Source organism: Amyelois transitella, chromosome Z, assembly GCF_032362555.1.
Source record: "Amyelois transitella isolate CPQ chromosome Z, ilAmyTran1.1, whole genome shotgun sequence".
In the NCBI taxonomy this organism is placed as follows: domain Eukaryota; kingdom Metazoa; phylum Arthropoda; class Insecta; order Lepidoptera; family Pyralidae; genus Amyelois; species Amyelois transitella.
The window spans coordinates 7853414-7875537 of record NC_083535.1 but is presented as its reverse complement, the minus strand read 5'-3'; the positions used below and the strand labels follow the sequence as shown (position 1 = coordinate 7875537).

General features: G+C 35.3%; 2 protein-coding genes across 7 annotated transcripts; one reads left to right on the top strand and one right to left on the bottom strand.

Moving 5' to 3' along the window:
* The first annotated feature begins 301 nt into the window (after positions 1 to 301).
* On the top strand, positions 302 to 13831 carry LOC106133965 (probable peptidoglycan muropeptide transporter SLC46). Of its 6 annotated transcripts, none has more exons than XM_013333881.2 (10): positions 337 to 454; positions 742 to 777; positions 2378 to 2575; positions 6197 to 6371; positions 7221 to 7406; positions 8259 to 8549; positions 9038 to 9192; positions 12174 to 12342; positions 12797 to 12956; positions 13497 to 13831. In XM_013333881.2, the coding sequence occupies exons 2-10, from the start codon at positions 742 to 744 to the stop codon at positions 13588 to 13590; spliced, it is 1464 nt and encodes a 487-aa protein (XP_013189335.1). In that variant the 5' UTR covers positions 337 to 454; the 3' UTR covers positions 13591 to 13831. The 6 variants fall into 6 exon arrangements, with proteins under 6 accessions (XP_013189338.1, XP_013189335.1, XP_060809392.1 ...); XM_060953410.1 differs by lacking the exon at positions 337 to 454 and adding an exon at positions 476 to 540; XM_013333884.2 differs by lacking the exon at positions 742 to 777 and having other exon boundaries at positions 302 to 454.
* Positions 13582 to 22098, bottom strand: LOC106133964 (putative serine protease K12H4.7). The gene is made up of 9 exons (XM_013333879.2): positions 21614 to 22098; positions 20820 to 21007; positions 19204 to 19439; positions 18582 to 18717; positions 17240 to 17387; positions 16645 to 16804; positions 15181 to 15313; positions 14733 to 14902; positions 13582 to 14407 (listed from the first exon to the last, which is right to left on the bottom strand). The coding sequence occupies exons 1-9, from the start codon at positions 21812 to 21814 to the stop codon at positions 14295 to 14297; spliced, it is 1485 nt and encodes a 494-aa protein (XP_013189333.1). The 5' UTR covers positions 21815 to 22098; the 3' UTR covers positions 13582 to 14294.
* Between the last annotated feature and the right edge of the window lie 26 nt (positions 22099 to 22124).

Genomic DNA, 22124 nt, shown 5'->3' with positions numbered 1-22124 from the left:
AATACTCTTACGTTCTGCAAATAAAATTTCTGTTTCTGTCAAAATATTCACAAATTCGCTCAAATGCGCTTCACAATCTCGCCTTCTCGCGTGAATGTGAAGCGGTCTAATGCGTAGCTTGGAAGAAGGTTGAGTCAAGTTTAGTTTCTCTACCCAAATTTATTTGTGCACTTCACACTCTCCGATCTTGCGTGAGTGTTAGGGTTGTGCGTATTAACGCGAAGGTTTTGAGTCCTTGTTTTTATTTACAAGCGCAGTTTTAAATCTGTGTGTACAAGTACGTTCTATGGTGATGGCATTGACAAGTTTGGCGATCCAAGCTGGCAATGGCAACAGTAGCATAGCCGTAGCGTGTGCCAGTGTCAATGGCTCTCTCGTGTGTCAGTGGCTCGTTTGATTGAATATAATTTCGCGCGTACGTAACAGTAACACAAACTAAATAAAGATACGAACAGTAAGTTTTTGGTATGATTGCGGTTCGGTTGTCAGTCTTATCAAATTAGCAATTATAAATAATTTTTTTTGCTGTGACAATATTAAGTAAATACTTTACATTTCCAAGACGATTTAGCAATGTGCTTGCAGCACGTGATATCTTTTTATAATTTTGAACATTTTTATTGTTACCATTGTCATAATCGTATTGAATAATGGAATAACTTTCATAACTAATAGGTTAAGATTTTTGTGTGTAAAAAGTTCAATTCAAAGACTATAAAAGCTTAATTGTTTCATTTTAAGATGACAAAAATATTTAATTACCATGTGTACAATCAAGTAAGTTTCTAATTTATTATAAAAATCTTTAATCGGACTTATTGAAACACGCAGAATTTATTTCACTTAAAAATCAGTTTTAATTTTATTTGAATGTGGTTTTTTTATTGAATTAAAAATTAATATTTTAAGAAATGATTTTGCTTGGGCAATCTATATAACTATGACTTTTTCCTCCACACTCTCATTGTATTCTTGGTCAACCTGTTTTCATTCATCCTCTCCCCATGAGCAAACCATCTTAACATACCCTTGACTTAACTCTTAAAACGGGCCACCGCCAGAGAGGTTGGGGAGGGTGGGGGAGGGTTTGTATGACCCCCCATATTTTTTTTGCCGGAAGCCCCTTTTTTTTTATATGAATTTTTGAAAATGTTAAAAATTGCACAAAACTAAACGCAATATTTTCGGTTTGTCATTGTAAACTGTGTTAATTTAATATTACATAACTAGTTTGTCCATTAAACATGTACAATACATTAATTAATATATTTTAGCACTAAAAATATAGTCAAAAACTTTGCTTAAAGTAAAAACAAAAAGATACTAACTATGTACAGAACGCAATCCGCCATTTTGGTTATGTCCCCCCCCCCTGCCCATCTGGCGGTTAATGACCTTTAGCACACTTTTTATATGAAAGCTTTAAAAAATTATTTTTTATATGAAAGCGGAAAAAAAAAACTATAGGCTTCCGGCAAGGGAGGGGGGGTCACGGGAGGGGTGGGGTATTACCCCCTCCTCCCATTACATGCTGTCATTTCCTTCTCTATTACAAAATCCAATGTTTTCGTTTTACCTACATTCATATTCATTCCTTTCTCATTTTTCATCTCCAGTAACTCTTCGGCTGATGATGCCAGTATAGTCTGATAGTTAGCATAGAGATAATTTGACAACACTATTTGACGAGTAACTCATTTATCTTTAATCCACTTTCCGTTTATTTTTAATCTGTCAAACAACTATCCATAAATAGGTTGAATAGCCATGGTGAGGTCCTCCCCATCACACAACACATCCTTGTCTAACGCCTTTTCAATCTTGAACCACTCAGTGTGCGCTCTGTTTATCCTGACACAAGTACTCAAATCCTCATATAAAGATTTCAGTGCTTGTATCAAGGCACTGCTCACCCCATGCTAGGAAAGTGCTGACTATAATTAATTCCTCTCTTCTCTGCCATTTATGACTTATTTTATTATCATTTATAATTTAAATTGTGAATTGTATTTAAATCATGAATTGGGTATTGAATGAGCCAATTTGTAAACCATTTGTTGAATGAATGTACCTTTAAGGACCAATTTAATTTACAGCTTAAAATATATGACAACTATTTAATCTAAATCCTGGGGTGTGCACCTTATGACTTTGATCTTGGATTGGGTAAGTCAGGTTTTTACATAAAAATACTTAACCAACATTGAATCATGGTTAACTTGCAAAAGATGAATGTACCACCTATTCTCTTTGTGGCCTTTTACAACATCCATGGAAATTCGATACAGTAGTCCTTTCTAAATATAGTAAACCACACATTAACCTTAAATGAAACTGTTTCTGTTTCTCAGAATTCACATTTTGATTACTGTTTTAGTCTAAAATGCAACGCTTACCATGGTACAAGTACATTACAGTGGAACCGGTCCTGTTTCTCTACATGATGGCTTTTACAATCACTTCTGTCATAGAACAGACTTTCTATGTATACAAAGCATGTACTGTGAACCATGGCTACAGTAGTGAAATATGTTACAATATTAGCAGCTACGAGGAAATAAATAATGAAGTGCAGGTAAACATAATTTTTTTGGCTTTATTTTTGGCCTCTTATATACAGAGGCACAGGCAAGATTTTGAAAAAAAAAATCTTAATATTTTGGAATGTTTCTTTGATGATTGAATGTGTAAGGTTAATTAATGGAAAATTGCTTTATAGAGAGGTGTTGGAACAAATAAATAGATGTTGAATACAGAAATTTTCTTCTTATTTATCTAGGTTAAAACTATACCACATACCACAGGAGCCTGGGGTATGTCTTTCTCTACAACCTTTGCAGGGGAAAAATCCCGTATTGGATCATGGGTACACATCCAGTTGTAAGTGCAGGTTTCCTCACAATGTTTTATCTCATCATAAGAGCATCAATGAGAATGAAGAAAGCTGTGAGTAGAAGAAAGATGAGTTTGATAAGAGGCTCTTAGAAGACTTCCAATCTTACTTGAAAGTTTTCTGGAAATCCGGAGAGCTGAACAGGACCAGAAGCCAGGATGAACCTCTGGTGTCACATGCAAACGTACTACCGCTGCGCCACAGAGGCCGTCGTGTGTTGGTAAAAGATGATGGATTTTGTAAGGTTATTTGAAAAAAGTGAAGTAGCGCAAGGCCTAGTAGAAGGAAACAAGGGTGAGATAGAAGGCGAAATTGATATTATTGAAATCGTGGAAGCACTGAAGAGTATGAAATCGCTGCAGGGTATAATAGAGTGTCGGTAGAGAAGCTAAAAGCGAGAAAAGGCGTAGTAGCTAGTCAGATTTACTGCCTTTTCAATTTGTGTTGGAGGAGTGGCCGAATGCCAAGAGATTGGTGTAAGGTTGTCATCGTACCACTTTTCAAAGGAAAAGGGTTACAGCTAGACTGCAAAAGTTATCGCGGTATAAGCCTGATAAGCATCGTCGGAAAATTGTATGCAAAGGTGATGATTAATAGAGTGATGAATGGAACTGATGACAAAATATGGGATCACTAAGCAGGATTTTGAAAGGGAATGGTACATACGGAACAGATCTTTTCATTGCGATGGATAGCGGAAAAGTTTTTGGCCAAGAGTCCGAAAGTCTATTACAGATCCACGAATGAGCACATTCGTGGATCTTGAAAAGGCCTATGACAGAGCAGATTGAAATGAATTATAGTCAGCACTAGATATGCATGGAGTAAGCAGTTTCTTGATATCAGCACTGAAGTCTTCATATAAGGATTCAAGTGCTTGTGACAGGGATGTGTTACGTCACCGTGGCTGTTCAACATATTCATGGATAGTTAATTAACAGATTTGAAAATATCTGAAGGTGGATTAAGGATGAATAAGTTTCTCGTCAATTGTCTTCTCTATGCGGACGATCAGGTTATCCTGGCGTAATCGGCGGAAAAGTTACAGCAGATGGTAAACGGTAACTGTATGTTATCAAGACTTTTGGCTCTGTCTACCCCACAATGGATATAGGCGTGACCATGTGTATGTATAGGTTAGTTTTGGGTAATTTATGTATTTTTTTTTGTATTAGCATAGGTACTTTTATTAATTACTAGAGGCCGCCCGCGACTTCGTCCGCATGGAAACCCTATCAATCCCGCGGGAACTCTGGGATAAAAAGTAGCCTGTGTGTTATTCTGGGTCTTCAGCTACCTACATACCAAATTTCATGGTAATCGGTTCAGTAGTTTTTGCGTGAAAGAGTAACAAACATCCATACATCCATACAAACTTTCGCCTTTATAATAGTAGTAGGAATAGTAGTAGGATAGTAGTTATAGGTATTTATTATTTATTTTTAAGTGAAATAGGTTTAAGTAGATAGTATTGCACAGGCGTTTCAACTTTATTTTCATTTCTTTTTCTTTTGTAAGTTGTAGGTACATATTTCTGGTTATAATTCTACTAGAATATTTATTTTTAGTTTAAATAGGCACGGCACTTCGATTTATCTATACTAATATTATAAAACTGAAGAGTTTGTTTGTTTGTTTGAATGCGCTTATATCAAGAACTACTGGTTCGAATTGAAAAATTATTATTGTGTTGAATAGACCATTTATCGAGGAAGGCTTTAGGCTATATAACGTCAAGCTGCAACTATAAGAAGCGAAGGAATAATGGAAAATGTGAAAAAAAACGGGAAAGGAGCATCCTTGAGGGCTTCAATGATGCGGACGAAGTCGCGGGCACAGCTATCTATACTAATATTATATAGCTGAAGACTTTGTTTGTTTGTGTGAACGCGCTAATCTCAGGAACTACTGGTTCGAATATAAAAATTATTTTTGCTTTGAATAGACCATTTATAGAGGAAGGCTTTAGGCTATATAACATCACGCTGCAGCTATAAGGAAAATGTGAAAAAAAGGGGAAAATTATTCATCCTTGAGGGCTTCAATGATGTCCAAAATAGGCACAGCTAGTCTTTGAATAAGAAAGGAATGAAAGAACGTTAGAAAACCAAGATTGTAGTAGATTGTAATATTTTCATTGGAGCAGAAAAAGTGGAACAAGTGAAAGAGTTTGTGAGTTTGTACCTAGGTTCAAAGTTTACAGCATATGGTGTGATAGTGATATTAAAAGAAGTGTGGATGCGGAGAACATGGTAGAAGTTGTCCAAAAAGGCTCGTTTGGCGGTGCATGAGGACGTGTTGGCTCCAACACTAATGTATCGGAGTAAAAGTTGGGTGTGGCAGAAAAAGCACGAAAGTAGAATAAACGAGGTGGAAATGAGATCGCTTAAGAGTAGAACAGGTGTAAAATTGAGTGACAGGATCTGGAACAGCGTGTTAAGAGAATGTTGTGATGTGAAAGAAGATAAAGTCTTTAAGTCCGCCTTTTGTACATTTTTTGTTTTTTGTGCAATAAAGTTTAAATAAATAAATAAATAAAAGTGACAAGAATAAAAAAGGGAATGCTTAGATTGTTTGGTAATGTCGAGCGCAAGAATGAAAGCAGGTTGACTAAGCAAATATACAAAAGGAGAGTGAATGGGGCTGTTGGATTGGGAAGGCCTAGACGAACGTACCTTGATTAATTTGGAGACGTTCTAGCAAAATGTGACCTTACCTTGCATGAAGAGAGTTATGAATGAGGATAAAGCAAAAGAAGTATGCAGGGATCGCGGCAAGTGGAAAGATGTGGTCTCTAACTACCTATCGAGAGCATCGATTAGTATTCAAATAAATGTACATAATTTACGACATTAAAAAATGGCCATTGGTACATGACCGAGGTATTTTAGTTACGCATTTTTTCTGGGCACCTTACCGATTATTCCGCTTCTATCTCTCTTGTCGAATACAGAAATATGGGTTAGGGAAAAGTTCGGGAGGACTTGCAGAGAAGCTTGACCGTCTGTGGTTTTAATTTTAATACAGTTTACTGTTTCTGTAAGCAACTGCCCCAACTAAGGAGTGAATATTTATTTCTTTACATTCATAAAAGAACACAAAAGTGCTACTTATTACAATAAAAATGAAAAAGAAAAGAGAAATGAATAATGGAGCGGTTTGGTGTGTGTATTTTACTAAACATACTTCTACATGCAAATACCTTTCATCAATAGACATAGAACAATACACAAAATAACAACCTTTATTTTGTCTCTTAATTTTGCAGTAACAGTATCTACAAGTTTTTTATTACGCTTGCAGATAACAATTTCAAATTTTCACCAATGGAATGGAATAGCAGGTCACATTATACCCGTATTTCTTGCGTTTTTCCTGGGATCGTACAGTGACAAACGTGGCCGAAAGTCAATTATGCTGGCTGGTTTGATTGGAAAACTTTACTTCTCTGCAATGATTACTTTGAATACCATGAAAGGTAATTGATATGTTTTAAGGGCCACATGAATTTATTTTCCGTTTTCAAGCTTGCATATCTACCGTGAGATAAGTAAATCTATCTTTAATAAATAGCATTTATTAAATAAGATACAGTTGGACGCTTTCTTTGGCAAACATCTATGTTCGATCAATGCCTTAATTCTTTCATCACTAGCGTCATGTAAAATACATACATAAAATACTTCAATTAACCTACCTCGGATTAAGTAGGTAAATAACTATTATTTACTCGTTATTACCGAAAAAATCACGAGCTTAGTTGTATTTATTTATAACCTGTAACAATCCTTAGAAGATGTTTTATCTTATCGGATCAGTCAGTTTATGACATACCTACTTGTAAATGATACAGCCAAACCATTATCTTACACTTATTATTTTTGTAAGTAAATATAAGTTCCTTATTATGAACGCATCTCTTATTATCAATTTCTGTTTCTTTCAACTGAATTTTATTTTCTGTTTTTAATAAAGTAAAGAGAAAGGTTAAATGTTTATTGACTCGATTTAAATTCATTTTAGCTAAGCTTAACTTGATGTGGCCAAGCCGCCAAATAGAGTTATTAAATCTGTAGCAGAGTTTCACTAGGTACTTTTCTCTTGACACTATAGTGGATACTACACACCTATTAATTAATATAGTTGCATGCATACTCTAATGGGAATTATCAGAAATAAAGTTTTCTTTTTTCTCATCAATGTTTAGTTTATATCAGTAAAATATTTCATAAAAACTGTTTGAGAAATAAAATTGTCCTTTCGTTTTCTTTTTTGGTAACCTATTTGTAGTATAGTAGTTTGAAGTAAGGAAAGGTTCGTATTTTAGATTGGCCAGTAGAGTACGTGATATACACCGCGGCATTCCCAAGTGCCCTTACTGGTGCAGACTTGGCAATTTTCGCCGGTTGTTTTGCATACATTGCCGATGTCACTTCTGTTAAGAACAGAACATTGAGAGTCGGTATACTAGATGTAGTATACCTGAGCACTATGCCTACCGGAGTAGCCTTGGGTATGCCTGTTTGAATTATCTATATATATCATATATCTTTTGATATAGATTCTGATTAGAATAAGATACTGCCGTGTGGTGTGTGGTGCCCGGCACCAATGAAACAAAGAATAGGACCTCACCATCTCTTTCCCATGGATATCGTAAAAGGCGACTAAGGGATAGGCTTATAAGCTTGAGATTATCCTTCTAGGTGATGGGTTAGCAAACTGCCACTATTTGAATCTCAATTCTATCATTAGGCCATACAGTTCAACGTGGCCTGTCAGCCTTTCAAGTTTGCTGGCTCTGTTTACCCTGCAAGGGATATAGACGTGATTATATGGATGGATAGAATAAAATAGTCAATCTCATAGAATAGTCACACTAGTGTGACAAATTGGTGTGCCTTTTCGAAGCATAAATATAATTTTTATTTTTGGCATAAGTTTCAATAGTAAAAAAGTTTAATAAGACACAGTCTTGACTCATTTTTAGTTTATACAGGTGTATTATTACATAGGTATCTAGGCTAAGGTTATAAGCTGAGCCGCTATATTTAAATAAACATACATATGGTCACGTCTATTTCCCTAGCGGGGTAGACAGATCCCACAGTCTTGAAATGACTGAAAGGCCACATTCTTCTGTATGACTTAATGATGGAATTGTGATTCAAATAGTGACAGGTCCATAGCCCATCGCTTTCAAGAGGAATCCAAAGTTTATATGCCTATCCCTTAGTCACCTTATACGACATCCATGGGAAAGATATGGAGTGGATTTATTCTAAAAAGCCGAAAAACAAACGGTGCTACGTATATATTTTAATGTATGTGTAATAAATAACTTGTTTTTTTTTTCTCTTTTCAGGAAACGTTTTATATAAAAACGTTGTGGACAGATCTTTCACTGTGATGTTCACTATCAATACATGTCTCATGGTATTTGCGACGCTTCATTGTTTGATTTTCCTAGAGTGGCAAACCAAACCTGAACAGAAATCTTTGAAAGAAGCCAACATTAAGAACCCTATCACGGATTTCTTTGACTTGAAAAACATAAAACAGACAATAGTCACTTTGACCAAGAGGAGAAGTAGTAATAAAAGAGTGTATTTGTGGATTCTACTTATTTCAATGGCGTTTTATACATTCCAAAGAGGTAAAAGATCGTATTGTTCCTTATCGAATATAACAAATGTATGTAAATGTGAGAGAAAAATAGTAATAAACCATATAATCAGAAATCAATTCTATCATTAAGCCAAATAGCTGAACGCGGCCTTTAAGTCTTTTCAAGACTGTTGGCTCTGTCTACCCCGCAAGGGATATAGACGTGACCATATGTATGCATGTATGTATGTAATCAGAAATGGGTCAAGAGTTTTGAGCAGGAGAGTTGGACGGTTTGAATATTGGAAGTTATTCTTCTGGACGTTGTTTCTCAAAGGACATTAAATTACTGCATGCATGGATACTTTTATAATCTAACTATACGATATTATGCGAAAAATTTAAATTTTCATAACCTTTGTAAAATTTATACGTAACATATACAGGTCCGTTCTTGACTATGGTGCATTTTTTTTTTTCAAATAACTAGTCACTTAAATGTACCTATATTAAGATAATTTTTATTTCCCATTTCAGATGAACGTCCCATGATGTATCTGTATACAACCAAAGTATTCAAATGGGATGCATCGGATTTCAGCAACTTTAGAACATTTCTAAGCTCATCTTATGTGTTAGCCATGTTATTTGGTATTCCAATAATGTCAAAATTCCTGAAATGGCGAGACACGGTCAGTATAATTATAATTTTCACGCATTAATATAAGAAAACGCCCGCGGGTTCGCTCGCGTAAAACGTAAAATCATTATAATTTTCATTCCCGGTAAAAATTTCCGGAAATCCTCTCTTTGTGCGCACCTAGAGCGCATTAAAACCGACGCGCCATATTTAAGGTCAGCCCCACTGGTTTGGGCCGTACGTTGATATGTTAGTCAATCATTAAATTTTTGTTGCGGCCGTTCATCCTCCATGGATAGAGACTCTTTGATTTGACATTCAGACGAACAAAAGTGACTGACATATTAAATAAAAAAGGACTATCGGTTTGACTGAGAAGACGTCGATCAGACAAGAAACGCCTGGAGCGATCTGAAAATCTGGTTTTTTATTGTATCTGACCCACTAGACCCTCGGCCCGTTCAACTTTCTTCTTTTATATATGTTTAGATTCTTTGTATGGCTTAGGTTTCATAAGGCGAATAAGAGTTTAGTAAGGTCGATAGTAATTCGAACTAAATAAAACTAAGTAAATTTGTCGTTGTTTAAGACTGATGATATACAAGTCGACTTTTGCATCAAGCGTCATACAACCAAACACTTCAAGGTTTATCTATATACATATAAAATATTTTGTCTGTACATTTAGTATTTTTGACTGAAATGGATAATATGGAATGAATAATAGAAAGCAAAAATTTTGTTCTTGAATACTTTGTCTGTCTGTCTGTCTGTATGTATGATCACGCTTATCTCCGAAAGTTCTGAACCGATTTACTTGAAACTTTCACCAATTGCTTTGTTTTAACTCAGAAAAACATTTAACGTTTGTTTCATCAAAATCGGTTCACTAAAAAAATTATCGTCATTTGAATGAACTCAAGGCATGAGTTTGCCTGCAAATAAGTTTACGCGGAAAAATTCGAAATTTACGAGGACGAAGTCGCGGGCAACAGCTACTTTTTGCTAAATCTTTACAATTTTTGCGGGGATGTAACGCATATGAATTTGTTGAGTGATAGGGTATCTTAGTTATCACCATAACATATCGTCGCAGAGCATATCTCTTTATCACTGACATGTCGGAATTTTATTGATGTTTCATTTGCCGATTGAATTCCTTCGGATCTCTTAAAATCTTGCAATAGATAACGGGTTTGCAAAGTGTCTGATATCAGAGTAACACTATGACATAATACAATAAGATGAATGATTTATCAGTGAAAGATATTGCGTGCGTGCCTGTTGTATGTCTCTGAATCTCAAAAATGATGCTTATTTTAAAACAATCTAGATTCTACAAAGTCTAAAATAAAAAAGACGCATTGGTCATTCCTTTAATTAATTCATAAGAATTCGTACGTCCTCCAATTCAAGAATATGCGTATACGCATCTATTAGTCTCCATGACTTGGCTGATGATGATGATCCAACTCAGTCAATTGTTGAGCAGCTACGATAAAAAAGACTTGTTATCCGACCACCTATCATATTTTTATAAAAATCTACAAAATCCTGTTACAAACGCCGAGCTATAAAACAAAATGCTTTAGAATGGAGTCGGGAATACGTTATTATTTTAAAGAAAAACAGTCACACAAATACATGTTACATAAATAGACACATCTTTAGAAGTTAAAACTTTAATTGTCACAAATGGCCTTGTAACTGTGATGTAAGCTTAGTCATGTGATTTTTCTCTGTGGTAATATAGTAATACCAGATTTTGCGCGCGACTTCGTCTGCGTGGTCGCTTCCAAACATCACACGCCTTCGGTGCGTGTGCGTGTTCAGTGTGTTCTTCAATCCTTGAAAGATGACATATGCCATTGTTTTCATGTACATTGTTTTATGACGACTTAAATGTTATGGCAGCGTTTTCGAGGAAAGCTCTAAATCGGCTTAATTTTTACCGAGTTGTTGAACTAATATCGTCAGTTTGCACAAAACATAAACTTATCACTAAAACCTTTCTCTGAGATAATTCTATCTGCTGTTGAACAGCATGAAAATAAATCTCTAGGACTTCTGGGGTTTATCGCGACCTGATAGACAAACAGATTTTATTTTGTATTATGTAGTGATTTATATTGTTATCATTAACACCAATATCGCCGAGTGCAGGTCAAAAAGATCAACAGATAGAATCTCCCAATCTACGCTTTATATTTTCAATAGGAAACCGCTTCCGTGAAGATAGATTTTTATATAAAACTTAGCAATGAAACAATGCTCTACTTGTTGTAAGCAGTTACCATATTGGCTTTAAATTGGATAAGTTACGGAAGCAAATACAAAACATTTCAGCACTCAATCGTAAAATTTCAAAAAGTAGATAATCACCTTGTTATTTCTGAAGATCTCATCTATCTTTGCAAACAAAAATACAAATCTTTTCTCTAAGGTTTTTATATCTTAAAATGGAATGCAACAAAGCACTGTTACTTATTTACATATCGCAGTGATAAAAGAATCTTATATTTTCACTTCACAATGCCATAAGTAGTTTTTGTCAAGAAAAATTTAATGTAGAAAAATTAATTACTTATTAGGTACATTACATAGGTCCACGTGAAAAAATATTGATACTTTAATCATTTAGAAATAATTTAAAACATAATGGTTTTAAATCTGTATTAAAGGAAAATACTAGTCAAATTAGGGTCTTGTTGTTAATCGATTGGTTCGCTATATCGATACTACAGACACTTGGATAGCACAGATTGTTATATGACAGGTGATTAACTAAATACCTACTTTAAAACTAATTTTAAGCATTTGCCAGTTTTGAAACCTAGTGCTCAAACGTAGAATAATGAGAATAAATGTTGTCTCTTGGATTCATATCTTCTGGACACAGAACTGTGAGCCTTTCCCATGTTTGATTTTATAGAAACAAATAGGCTTGTCCCTATCCATAAAAATCAGAATATTGTAGACCTCCCTGACCTTCTTAGCTGTTCTTGTAAATAAATAAATTATTTGCATTTCCAGGTAATAGTAATGATAGGCGCAACCGCTCATATAAGCGGCCACTTCATATACGCGCACGCGAGGGTTGAAACCCTCATGTACGTCGGCGGAGCCGCTGCGGCTTTGGGGCCTTGCGTGGCGCCGCTGATACGATCGATGACGTCTAAGGTTCTGCCCACAGCCGAAAGAGGTTTTTATTTGTTACTAAATCAGTAAGAAAAGGAAAGATTTGGAAGTGGCAAAACTTGACTTGTCCATACTAAAATCGTGGTCATAGGCGTACTCCGAGATTAGTGAGGTAAAGGACAACCCAACCCAAATTTGTTAACTTTTCCCTTCATGGGCTGGTAATTGTTATTTCTTCTTGGAAGGCAATCCACTTACAACCATCATTAATATTTTTATACTTAGTATTATTAAAGAATAATTGTAACAAATACTGAAGCAAGTTTATTTGTTATCTCCGAAGTTTATGAAATTTTGCATACCTGCATGGATAGTAAAGTACGGAAAAAGACAGGTTAGATCTCTTACACGGGCGAAGTCGCGTGCATAAGCCATTCAGTACTGTGTAAACCAATAAGGCTATAATTATTTTCTTGTGAAATTTCATTGAAGCTAATCTGTAAACCATTTGATTTCAGGTGTTGCATACGCTTTCCTGTCCGTGATGGAGAACGCAGTAGCGATGATCGCTTCCATCATCTACTCTCAGGTGTACAAAGCCACGCTGAATACAAATTACATCAACGCCATCTTTTATTTCACGATGTTTACGCAAGCCGTGGTGTTAACCCTTACATTGTTAGTACCGAAACTGTCTTGTGTAGAATAGTTTTGTAACCTTTGTAGTTTCGACGCGAGTGACTTCCGTATTTTAGTAGCATAATTACTTCTTTATTTGATCAAAATATTTTATTCTTGGTCTTCCTCTCTTTCCATTAATTTTTCCTTCTACTTTAGTTTTAAAAATTCGTCATGTCGATTTTTATATTTTGATTAAATAAAGCAATGAGGAAATGATTCAACATCCTAACAAGTAAAAATTTTACAGACAAAATAGATGCTCAACTTAAAACTTCACCAACAAGAGTTAGCTCCTAAATTTAAAAAATTCCTTAAGTATTTATTGTTAAATATTCTTGTTGTAATATAATTGATGCAAGTATTGATTTTCTAGAAAAGTTCTATAGTGTTAAACGCAACGCTTTATTATAGAATGACGACTAATCTTTGGGTCGCGATTATAATAAAGCTTTCTATAGTAATTTATTTTTTAATATATATATTATATATTTAAAACTGTATTATCATAGAATTATTTAACTTTGTTTATATTTACAGAACTATGGAAATAATGTTGAAAGGGAAGCCCTTAGAAGCCGTCGTGGAACAAGAGGAAAATGTGATTGAAAAGAAAGAAAATGAGGATTCCTGACAGTATGGACTGAATTTATTTTCCACAATAGAATGCAACATTTACTTAGTCTATTTCCGGTTGTAGAAGCTATAGTAATCAAAAGCTTTGTTGCGAAAACTTGCTCAAATATTGTGATACTGATATCTTATTTATGAAATTCAAGAAATTTGACAATTATGTCTTCCTAACTATGAGTAACATACGCAATTATTATATTAAGTTCATTAAAAATACTTATAATTTATTGTTACATATTGAATATACGACATTTACATAAATTCTAAACAAAAATTTAACCTAAAAGGAACTTATTTTTAAATAAGGTAACATTCCCATGAAATATATAAATGTTATTCAAATAAATGCATTTTAACAAAATATAAATCGAATTTTCTTGATAACTACATCTGTATGAATTGTGGATAAATGCAACATCGATATTACATCAAACTTACATCTATTGAGATTGATATTGAGTATACATTTGTAATTAAACATGCAAGCATAATAATAATCAAAGACGTTTAACGTCTTCTATTGTATATTGTTTCTCCGGCAAGCAATCGGCGCATCTTGTCTATGAACAACAGAAAACTGATCCATGAGCATACGAATGTTAGAGCTTTTCGCGATAAAAACCAAGTGGCGCATTCAGTGGTGGACAAATCATTGGGTGTTTTCTTTGTAAGCACCTGATACAAGCAGGCCCTTATTCGAGTCAGTCAAGGTAGCTCCAGCCAGGAGTTCAGGTACTGCACGATTTCGACACGAGCCTCCACCAAGTTGCTTGAATCGTTCTCGCTTGAAGGATACATGTTAGCACAGTGTGCAGTTCCTGAAACAAAGTCTTGCATCAATTCAATTGCAAGTATTCCAAAAGAAGGGGGTTTCAAGGGAAGAGATTACCTCTTCCCGTAGATTGTTAGTCTGCTTTGAGGAGGACATATCTCACTATAAGAATAGAGCGCTACAGAAACAATGTCTGGAATTGCAAAACTAAAATATAATTGTGCATACAACCTGGTTAATGAGGAAAACAGGTTCTAAACGCTAAAAAAGCTTCCTAGCGATCGTCACGAAAAGTGCAGGTTGCATGCATATGTCTATTATGCGAGACATGACAATATAAGTAAAGTTTTTCTTTTAATGTTTAACCCAACCTTGGATAAAAATTGCAGGCGTATCATTATCTTCAGTGCTCGTTACTCCCAAAGCGTGCCAGGGGTCCACGGATCCATGCACGAAAACAACTCGACTGACAGATATGTCCAAACCACCATAGTAGATATTAGTTGCCTTTGCAGCAGAGTTCACAAAGTCCACATTGAATCTGAAAAATAATTGGCATGGGTTTAACGTTAAGTGTAGTTAAATATGCATAAATACATGTACCTAAGTAGAATGTTATTTATTTTTCTCTTACGGAATTGACAGAGCCAACAGTCTCGAAAAGACTGAAAGGCCATATTCAGTTGGCTTAATGATAGACCCGATCCAGCTCCGCAGAGGTAGCATTCATATATAAATTCCGAGATAAGCTCCTATATAATAGACAGACCAAATATGGGAGACTTTATCATATGTAATGCTAGTGATAAAACAACTTACTTTTGACCAAATATATCTTGACACTGCTTGATGAAAAACTCTAATGGAAATAGGTTTCCAAATACCTCGACTTCTCCAGATGACGTTTGATAGAATCCAAATTCTGTGCAAGTCTGATATGTCCACTGACGAGCTGAAATTAAGAGTTATTGTTTCATTTGATTGTAAGGAGAGTTATGGTGTATCTGTAGCCCTCATGAAAATTAGATGAGATGTAAGAAAGAGGCAAGATCAAATAAACAAAGCACACTGAGTTAATCTAATTAGAAGTACACACTAACGAAAGACACTAGTTAATCTATACATATAATAAAACAGTAAAAATATTTTGTCTGTACATTTAGTATTTTTGACTGAAATGGATAGAGGGACACTGGAATGAATAATAGAAAGCAAAAATTTTGTTTTAGAATTTTTTGTCTTTCTGTCTGTCTATATGTATGATCACGTTTATTTCCGAAGGTACCTAACCGATTTACTTAAAACTTTCACCAATTGCTTTGTTTTAACTCAGAAAAATATTTAAAGTTTGTTTCATCAAAATCGGTTCACTGAAAAAAAAGTTATTGTCATTTGAATGAACTCAAGGCATGAGTTTGCCTGCAAATAAGTTACGAAATTTAAAATTCAAAGTCATTTATCATTGTACGACAGCATTAATTCTTTAAGTTCACTGTACCTCAAAGAATTGCTTTATTGGTCAAGAATAAATTACTCGGTAAGGTCAAATAGGATTAGTATATTGATTTATTTCACACTATTGTAGATTTAACTCGAAATTTACGCGGACGAAGTCGCGGGCAACAGCTAGTGTATTTATAAAAGACTTGAGTGGCAGTAAACGTAGGTCACTTCTAGGACCAAAGAGATGAGGATTTCATCTTTTTTATTACTCAATAATTTAGCAGTATCTCCTTTAATGTAATCCTTTTTCTGAGTAACTCTTGCGGTCGTGGTTGCATAGATACTCATATGAGTGTGCAATTTTGCCCGAGAACTGTTCTGTCAAAGATGGCCTTCCATTTCTACCGGTTCACTGAATCACGGTGGGCTGGGTAGCTTTTTTAATAGTCAGTCCCCCAGGTTGCTGCGTGAGTTACATCTGCGTTAAGGTCCTAGAGAGACCTACATATATAAATAAATAAATAATAAATAAATATAAATATATACGGGACAAATTACACAGATTGAGTTAGCCTCGAAGTAAGTTCGAAACTTGTGTTACGAGATACTAACTCAACGATACTATATTTTATAATAAATACGTATATAGATAAACATCCAAGACCCAGGCCAACAAGAGAAAGTTCGTTTCTCATCACGCCCTGGCCGGGATTCGAACCCGGGACATCCGGTGACACAGACAAGCGCACTACCGCTGCGCCACGGAGGCCGAAATAAAAATCAGCTCCCAACACCCAAACAAATTAAAAGCGTATATTTGCAATAATTTAGATATCATACCCCCATCCGATCCCCAAGTTACATTTCGTAGATCATTAATCATATTCGCGTAACTGTAGTCCATGCAGGTCTCGTTATTTTTTGCCAATATAATAGAATTGAAGGCAGCAAGCTTCTTGTAAGCCGGCTCCGATGCGCTGCTAGTCAACATATTGCATACCTAAAGGGCAATTAAATCATATTTACTTTATATAGGGATAGAAGAAAGTTAACACCAAGAGGTATGAAAAAGTTGATGATTATTAAGATAAATTAACAACAAGGGTACTGGCACAGGGGGTTCTTGTTATTTTCTTGAGAAAAAACTTTTTCTTTTAGTCAACATAAAAAGAAAAGATATTTTGCAGAAGTAACATGCAATTTATATTTATTAATTTCAAGTTATATTTATTCATTTCCGTTAGTTACCGCATACATTTTATCCAAGAAAGAAAATGGATAATGTACGCGTATAAGTTGACTTGGATATTACAGATGGAACTTCCATGATTTCTATAGAACGCCAACTTGCCTTATTTCCTTACCTCGTTTCTGTCCTGTTCCTTATTATGGTATTTGATTTCAGAATACTTCAAAACAATATATATTCACTCACCGTATTGATCGTCAGGTTTTTATAATGGTTGTCAGCACCAATTCTGTTATCCTCATTATATTGGACTAGATCAGCGAAATCATCAGCGATAGAATTGTAAAAGTTTCGAATATCATCATTAGTTGCTTTTGAAAATGGCAGGCAGACCCTTGAAAAAAAAAAGAATTCATTCATATAAAAAAAATAATTTTATTTAAAAACAAAATAATAATTTAAAACGATATAAAAATAGTAACCGAGCATGAATTTGAAAAAAAAAAGTTCTTATGCCTGGCACACATATAGGGTATAATTTATTTTGGAATCTTTTAAAGCTGATATCGAACCATAACAACTCAGCTAAACTATAGGAAATAACGAAATGACGTCGTTACAAAAGTTGTTTAACCTGATGAGCATTTTATGATGGCGTATAAAAATCTAAGATCTGGAACATCTGATGCAGAATCATTATATACCAGCTAAATCAACCGAATTATGGAAAAGACGTCTTAACAAAAGTTTGTAGTGGGAGCGATGATTCGGCTCGACCGCCACCAAAGGGAAGATCTTCCGCCAGGCTAGGTGTTATGCCTGGGAAACCGCGGCTGCGACGATGTTGTGTCGGAGGTAGTATTTATGCTCCAATCCATGAAATCTTTGAAATAGCGATTAAGATGCTTCATTGCTATTGGTTGGTTGCAAATGCCAGGTTGTCTTCCTGTGAGTCGGAAGTGAAGATAATGCTTGTAGTCTGCAGTGGGTCGAGACAGTTGAGAGCGATGTCGACTGTCGGCGTCGGTAGGAGTCGTGCAGAGCTGCCACCCTGGAGAAGAGACGCCGCCGATGAGATCCAGGCGTGGGCTGCGTAGACGCGTCGGTCGCCGAAGTCGATGAGAGTGAGTGCGGGTGGAGACAGGACCAGGAAGCTCGGTGAGTCGGCTGCGATGGACCTGCTGCGATTACCCAGTTGCTGGCTTGCTGTGAGACTGCTTGCAGAGTGAGGAGTGATGCTGAGGATTGGAGTTGATGATGATGGAGAAGGTTGCTTCCAATCACGTCGGGGTCACCAATTTGGAGAGACTGAGATTCTCCAGGGTTTGTAGTTTAGTAGAATAAGTTGTTCAACCTGATAAGCATATTCTGTTGGCGTCTAAAAATCAAAGTATGGAACACCTGATGCAAAACCATTATAGACCAGATAAAACATCCGAATTATGGAAAAGACGTCTTGATAAAAGTTGTTCAACCTTAACCTTCCAATAACACGCAAACGTAGTTTCAGTAATATGATTATAAATTGTCCACCTATTTACTAGAATGGACAAATAGCCAACTTACCGGACATACATAGTTTACTCACTTGAATGCCTTTTCAATTTCTTCTGGATTGGTTTCCATAAGTGAAAGAATCTGATTGTGAGCAGTCTTTAATTCAGCAACGCACTCTTCTCCTCCTGTCTTTTCACGTAAAGCGTTCAAAACTACTTCATAATATTCTACAAACATACAATGCAATTAAAAACGAGGTTAGGCAGTTTACAGAATGAAACGAGAAAGAGAAAGCTATAAACGTTCCCCAAATGAAATTTTTCCCGTATTTTCTATAGGCATATTAGAAACCAAAGATACCAAATATCTTAGACTTCAGAGAATCATGGGAAGTTGTTGCACTAGATGAATAAGTGCTTAATTGCCAAATTTGCCAGTTACAACTTTCACGGAAAAAAAATTATTGCTCTTATTCCAGTGTCAGGAACCAAATGGTAAACGGACGTACATAAGATGTACTTATTCCTTTTAGGTGACGTTTTTATTGTTTTGATGACGTCACAATACTACCTACTATAGTTGATTTTATCACTACTCAAAAAATTATATTTATGAATATGAATAAATAACGCCAAGCGTGAACATGATATTTGATGAATAAATACTAAGCATTGGGTATTTCAATTGCAAATATGTAATGAAATGCTATATACCCATGAAATTAACTTTGGCGAGCAGGGGTCCACTACTGGACACGGCAGCATGTACTAGGTGCGGGTACTTCAGCCTCAGCCAAGCAGCTAAAGAGCCAGGATATGAACCGCCGAACGCTACCCATTTCACAGAATTTGGCAACTTAAACTTTTCTTTCATAGCAGATATAAAGCTCGCTAAGTCTGCAAGGGCTTGTGAAGATGATAAATATTGCAGGTTTTTAGTACTTAAATCTCTGGAAGCAGAAAAGAATTAAAAATGAAAGCAAATCGATTATATAATCAAGATCTAAAAATATTGCTTCTTATATATGTCAAATACTACAGTTTATTCTGTTTTAGGGGTTTCACTTGAATATGGGTAAATTTTTGTATACCTACCTATATTTCACAATACATTAAATAGAATACACACAAAGTAAGTAACGACTTTAATGTATTTTGAAAGTCTGAAGCCACGTTACGCCTATTCAGCCGACGACCCCCCACGAAACCTAAGAAACGCCTCCTTTGCTGAGTTTCGCCATAAACTATGTTTAAATTGTTCAATTCTTGACTGAAACTTTCCAGTTTATACCTATCCTATCTCAGATACCTAAGTAAATCCAACACTTGAATTCCTTATCATCGTTCATGCGTAATTGGTTTACAACCAAGGTTATGACGTGTATATGTACATTATGTTAAAAAGAAATAGTTATGAGAATATCCCCTCGGCCCCCTTAGAGAGATGGGGGTGCAAATTGTAATTTGTACACCGCATTAAAATCGAAGCATTAGTTTTCGCGTTCTTCTTCCTTCCTCCAGGCTTAAGTTCCAGTTGCATCCTCACCTCTCTGGAGAGGAGCACTAAATATGTCTTTGACCATGGATCCTAAATTAGGTGAGTCAGGTTTTTATACGAAGTGACTCCTATCTAGCCTCTGTAACCTTTACAGGTAAACCTACTCGAATTGGATCCGTGGTTACACATCCAGTTAGTTCGGAGTTAAATGAATTTGTGATGCAGAGCAGACCTTATATAAGTTATTTAAGGTTTTATCGTTTATAAATACAGTAGCAAAGCCAGCAAAGCAACAGCTAATAATGTTATGTATACATATTTCGAATGTCCTAAGAAAGCTATTTCATTGGAAACTTTTTTTTAGTTCTCTATTCTAAGTCCCATTGAGTGCTGTACCTAATCAATTATACTTGACGTCATGTAGCCTACAACCAGCAAGAATAAAGAGGCGTCTAAAGACAACTCATTTATCTAATTATGATAACTAGGTAACAGATGAACATACACACAAGTCAATATCATAACCCTTCTTTTTGCTTCCCGGAATCAAGTAGAATGAAATCTATCAAGCTATGCCTGAATATATACATACAAAATCAAGTCTGTATCCTTTGTGGGGTAGACAAAGCCCACATTCTGGAAAAGACTGACAGGTCACATTCACCTATATGGCTTTATGAAGGAATTGAATTCAAATAGTGACTCGTTGATAAGCCTATCCCGAAGTCGCCTTTTAAGACATCTTATACTGGAAAGATATTGAGTGGTTCTATTCTGAAGCGCCGGAAACAAAACAGCACTTTGTCTAAATGAGGATGTAAAATTTTCTTACTTGGTTGGATGAGACTCCCCATAGAAGCGATGTTCCAAGCTTATACAAAGTGCTTTGAATCTCTGTGCATATTCAATCCATGCCCCTTTGACCAACCATCTAGGGTCAGCAGAACCTTCTCCGCCAATCATCAAAAATACTGGACCAGGGTTTTTGTAGTCATAGAATGTATCATTTATAAAATATCGCTAAAAGCAAAATATGCACATTTGTATGACAATAGAAACCAATGATTTACTCCAGCCTTATCTGTTCAACAAGTATGTTAGTTTATTCCAATAAGTGATAACTTATTTATTTACTTATCATACTTGTACCTACTAACATCATAGAAATTAACAGATTAAATTTATGTGTTTGTTAAATAGAGAAAAGATTTATTGTTAATGTGAATGAATATTTTTTACATATAAAAAAAATACATACACGAAGAGTGGTTTCTTTTTTTTTAATTACCTACATGGGATCATGTCAACCATAGCAAGTGATTTATTTATCTTATAACTATGTACTATTTCTTGTAACTGCTTAAATTTCTGTGCAAGGAACATATTACAAACTTATTTGTTTCTTTGTTTTTGGTTTTTTGGAAACACAAAACCGGTTAAGTATATTGTTTGTTACTTAAACTGTACATATCAGGTACAGCATAGGCTGTACAGTAATCATTACATACATATAGAAAAAGATTAGGTATTTGTTTTATAACAACTGCTTTACATTTATTACAGTCAAATTTTATATGGTGATAGAACAGTAAGATTTTTAACAAAAGTTTTCAAAAAGGCACTCACCTGCTTCCAAGTTATATTATTGGTGGGGCTTGAATGGTCAAGTTTTTGCTTAAACCATTGTGGTTGTGGTAATTTTCCCTCATCGAAACTACCAGGTAAACCTAAGTTACCACCCTTACCCCTGCCAAGCCTAAATCGTTTGCTACCCCAGACATTAAAACTAATACATATTAACAGATAAAATGATAAAACCAACCGCATTTTAAATATATACTGTATTGGCCTTTACTTTAGTGTAGAAACTACTTGTACCTATATAAAATATTTTTACTTTACGATAACATGAACAAGGTCCTACAGCCTTTATGAAGCTCCCAAAGATAGGCTTATGTAGGTTTCTATAAAGCTAGGTATAGGTAGGTACCTAGGTAATTGCACTGCAATCAATAATTTGAGCTCTGAGCTGAGATCCGGGCGCCGGGCCGGGGGTACGTACACAAACACAAATAAAAGCAATCAAATCAATTCATACACAGCAATGACAGTGACATGACATGACTGACCTGACGGA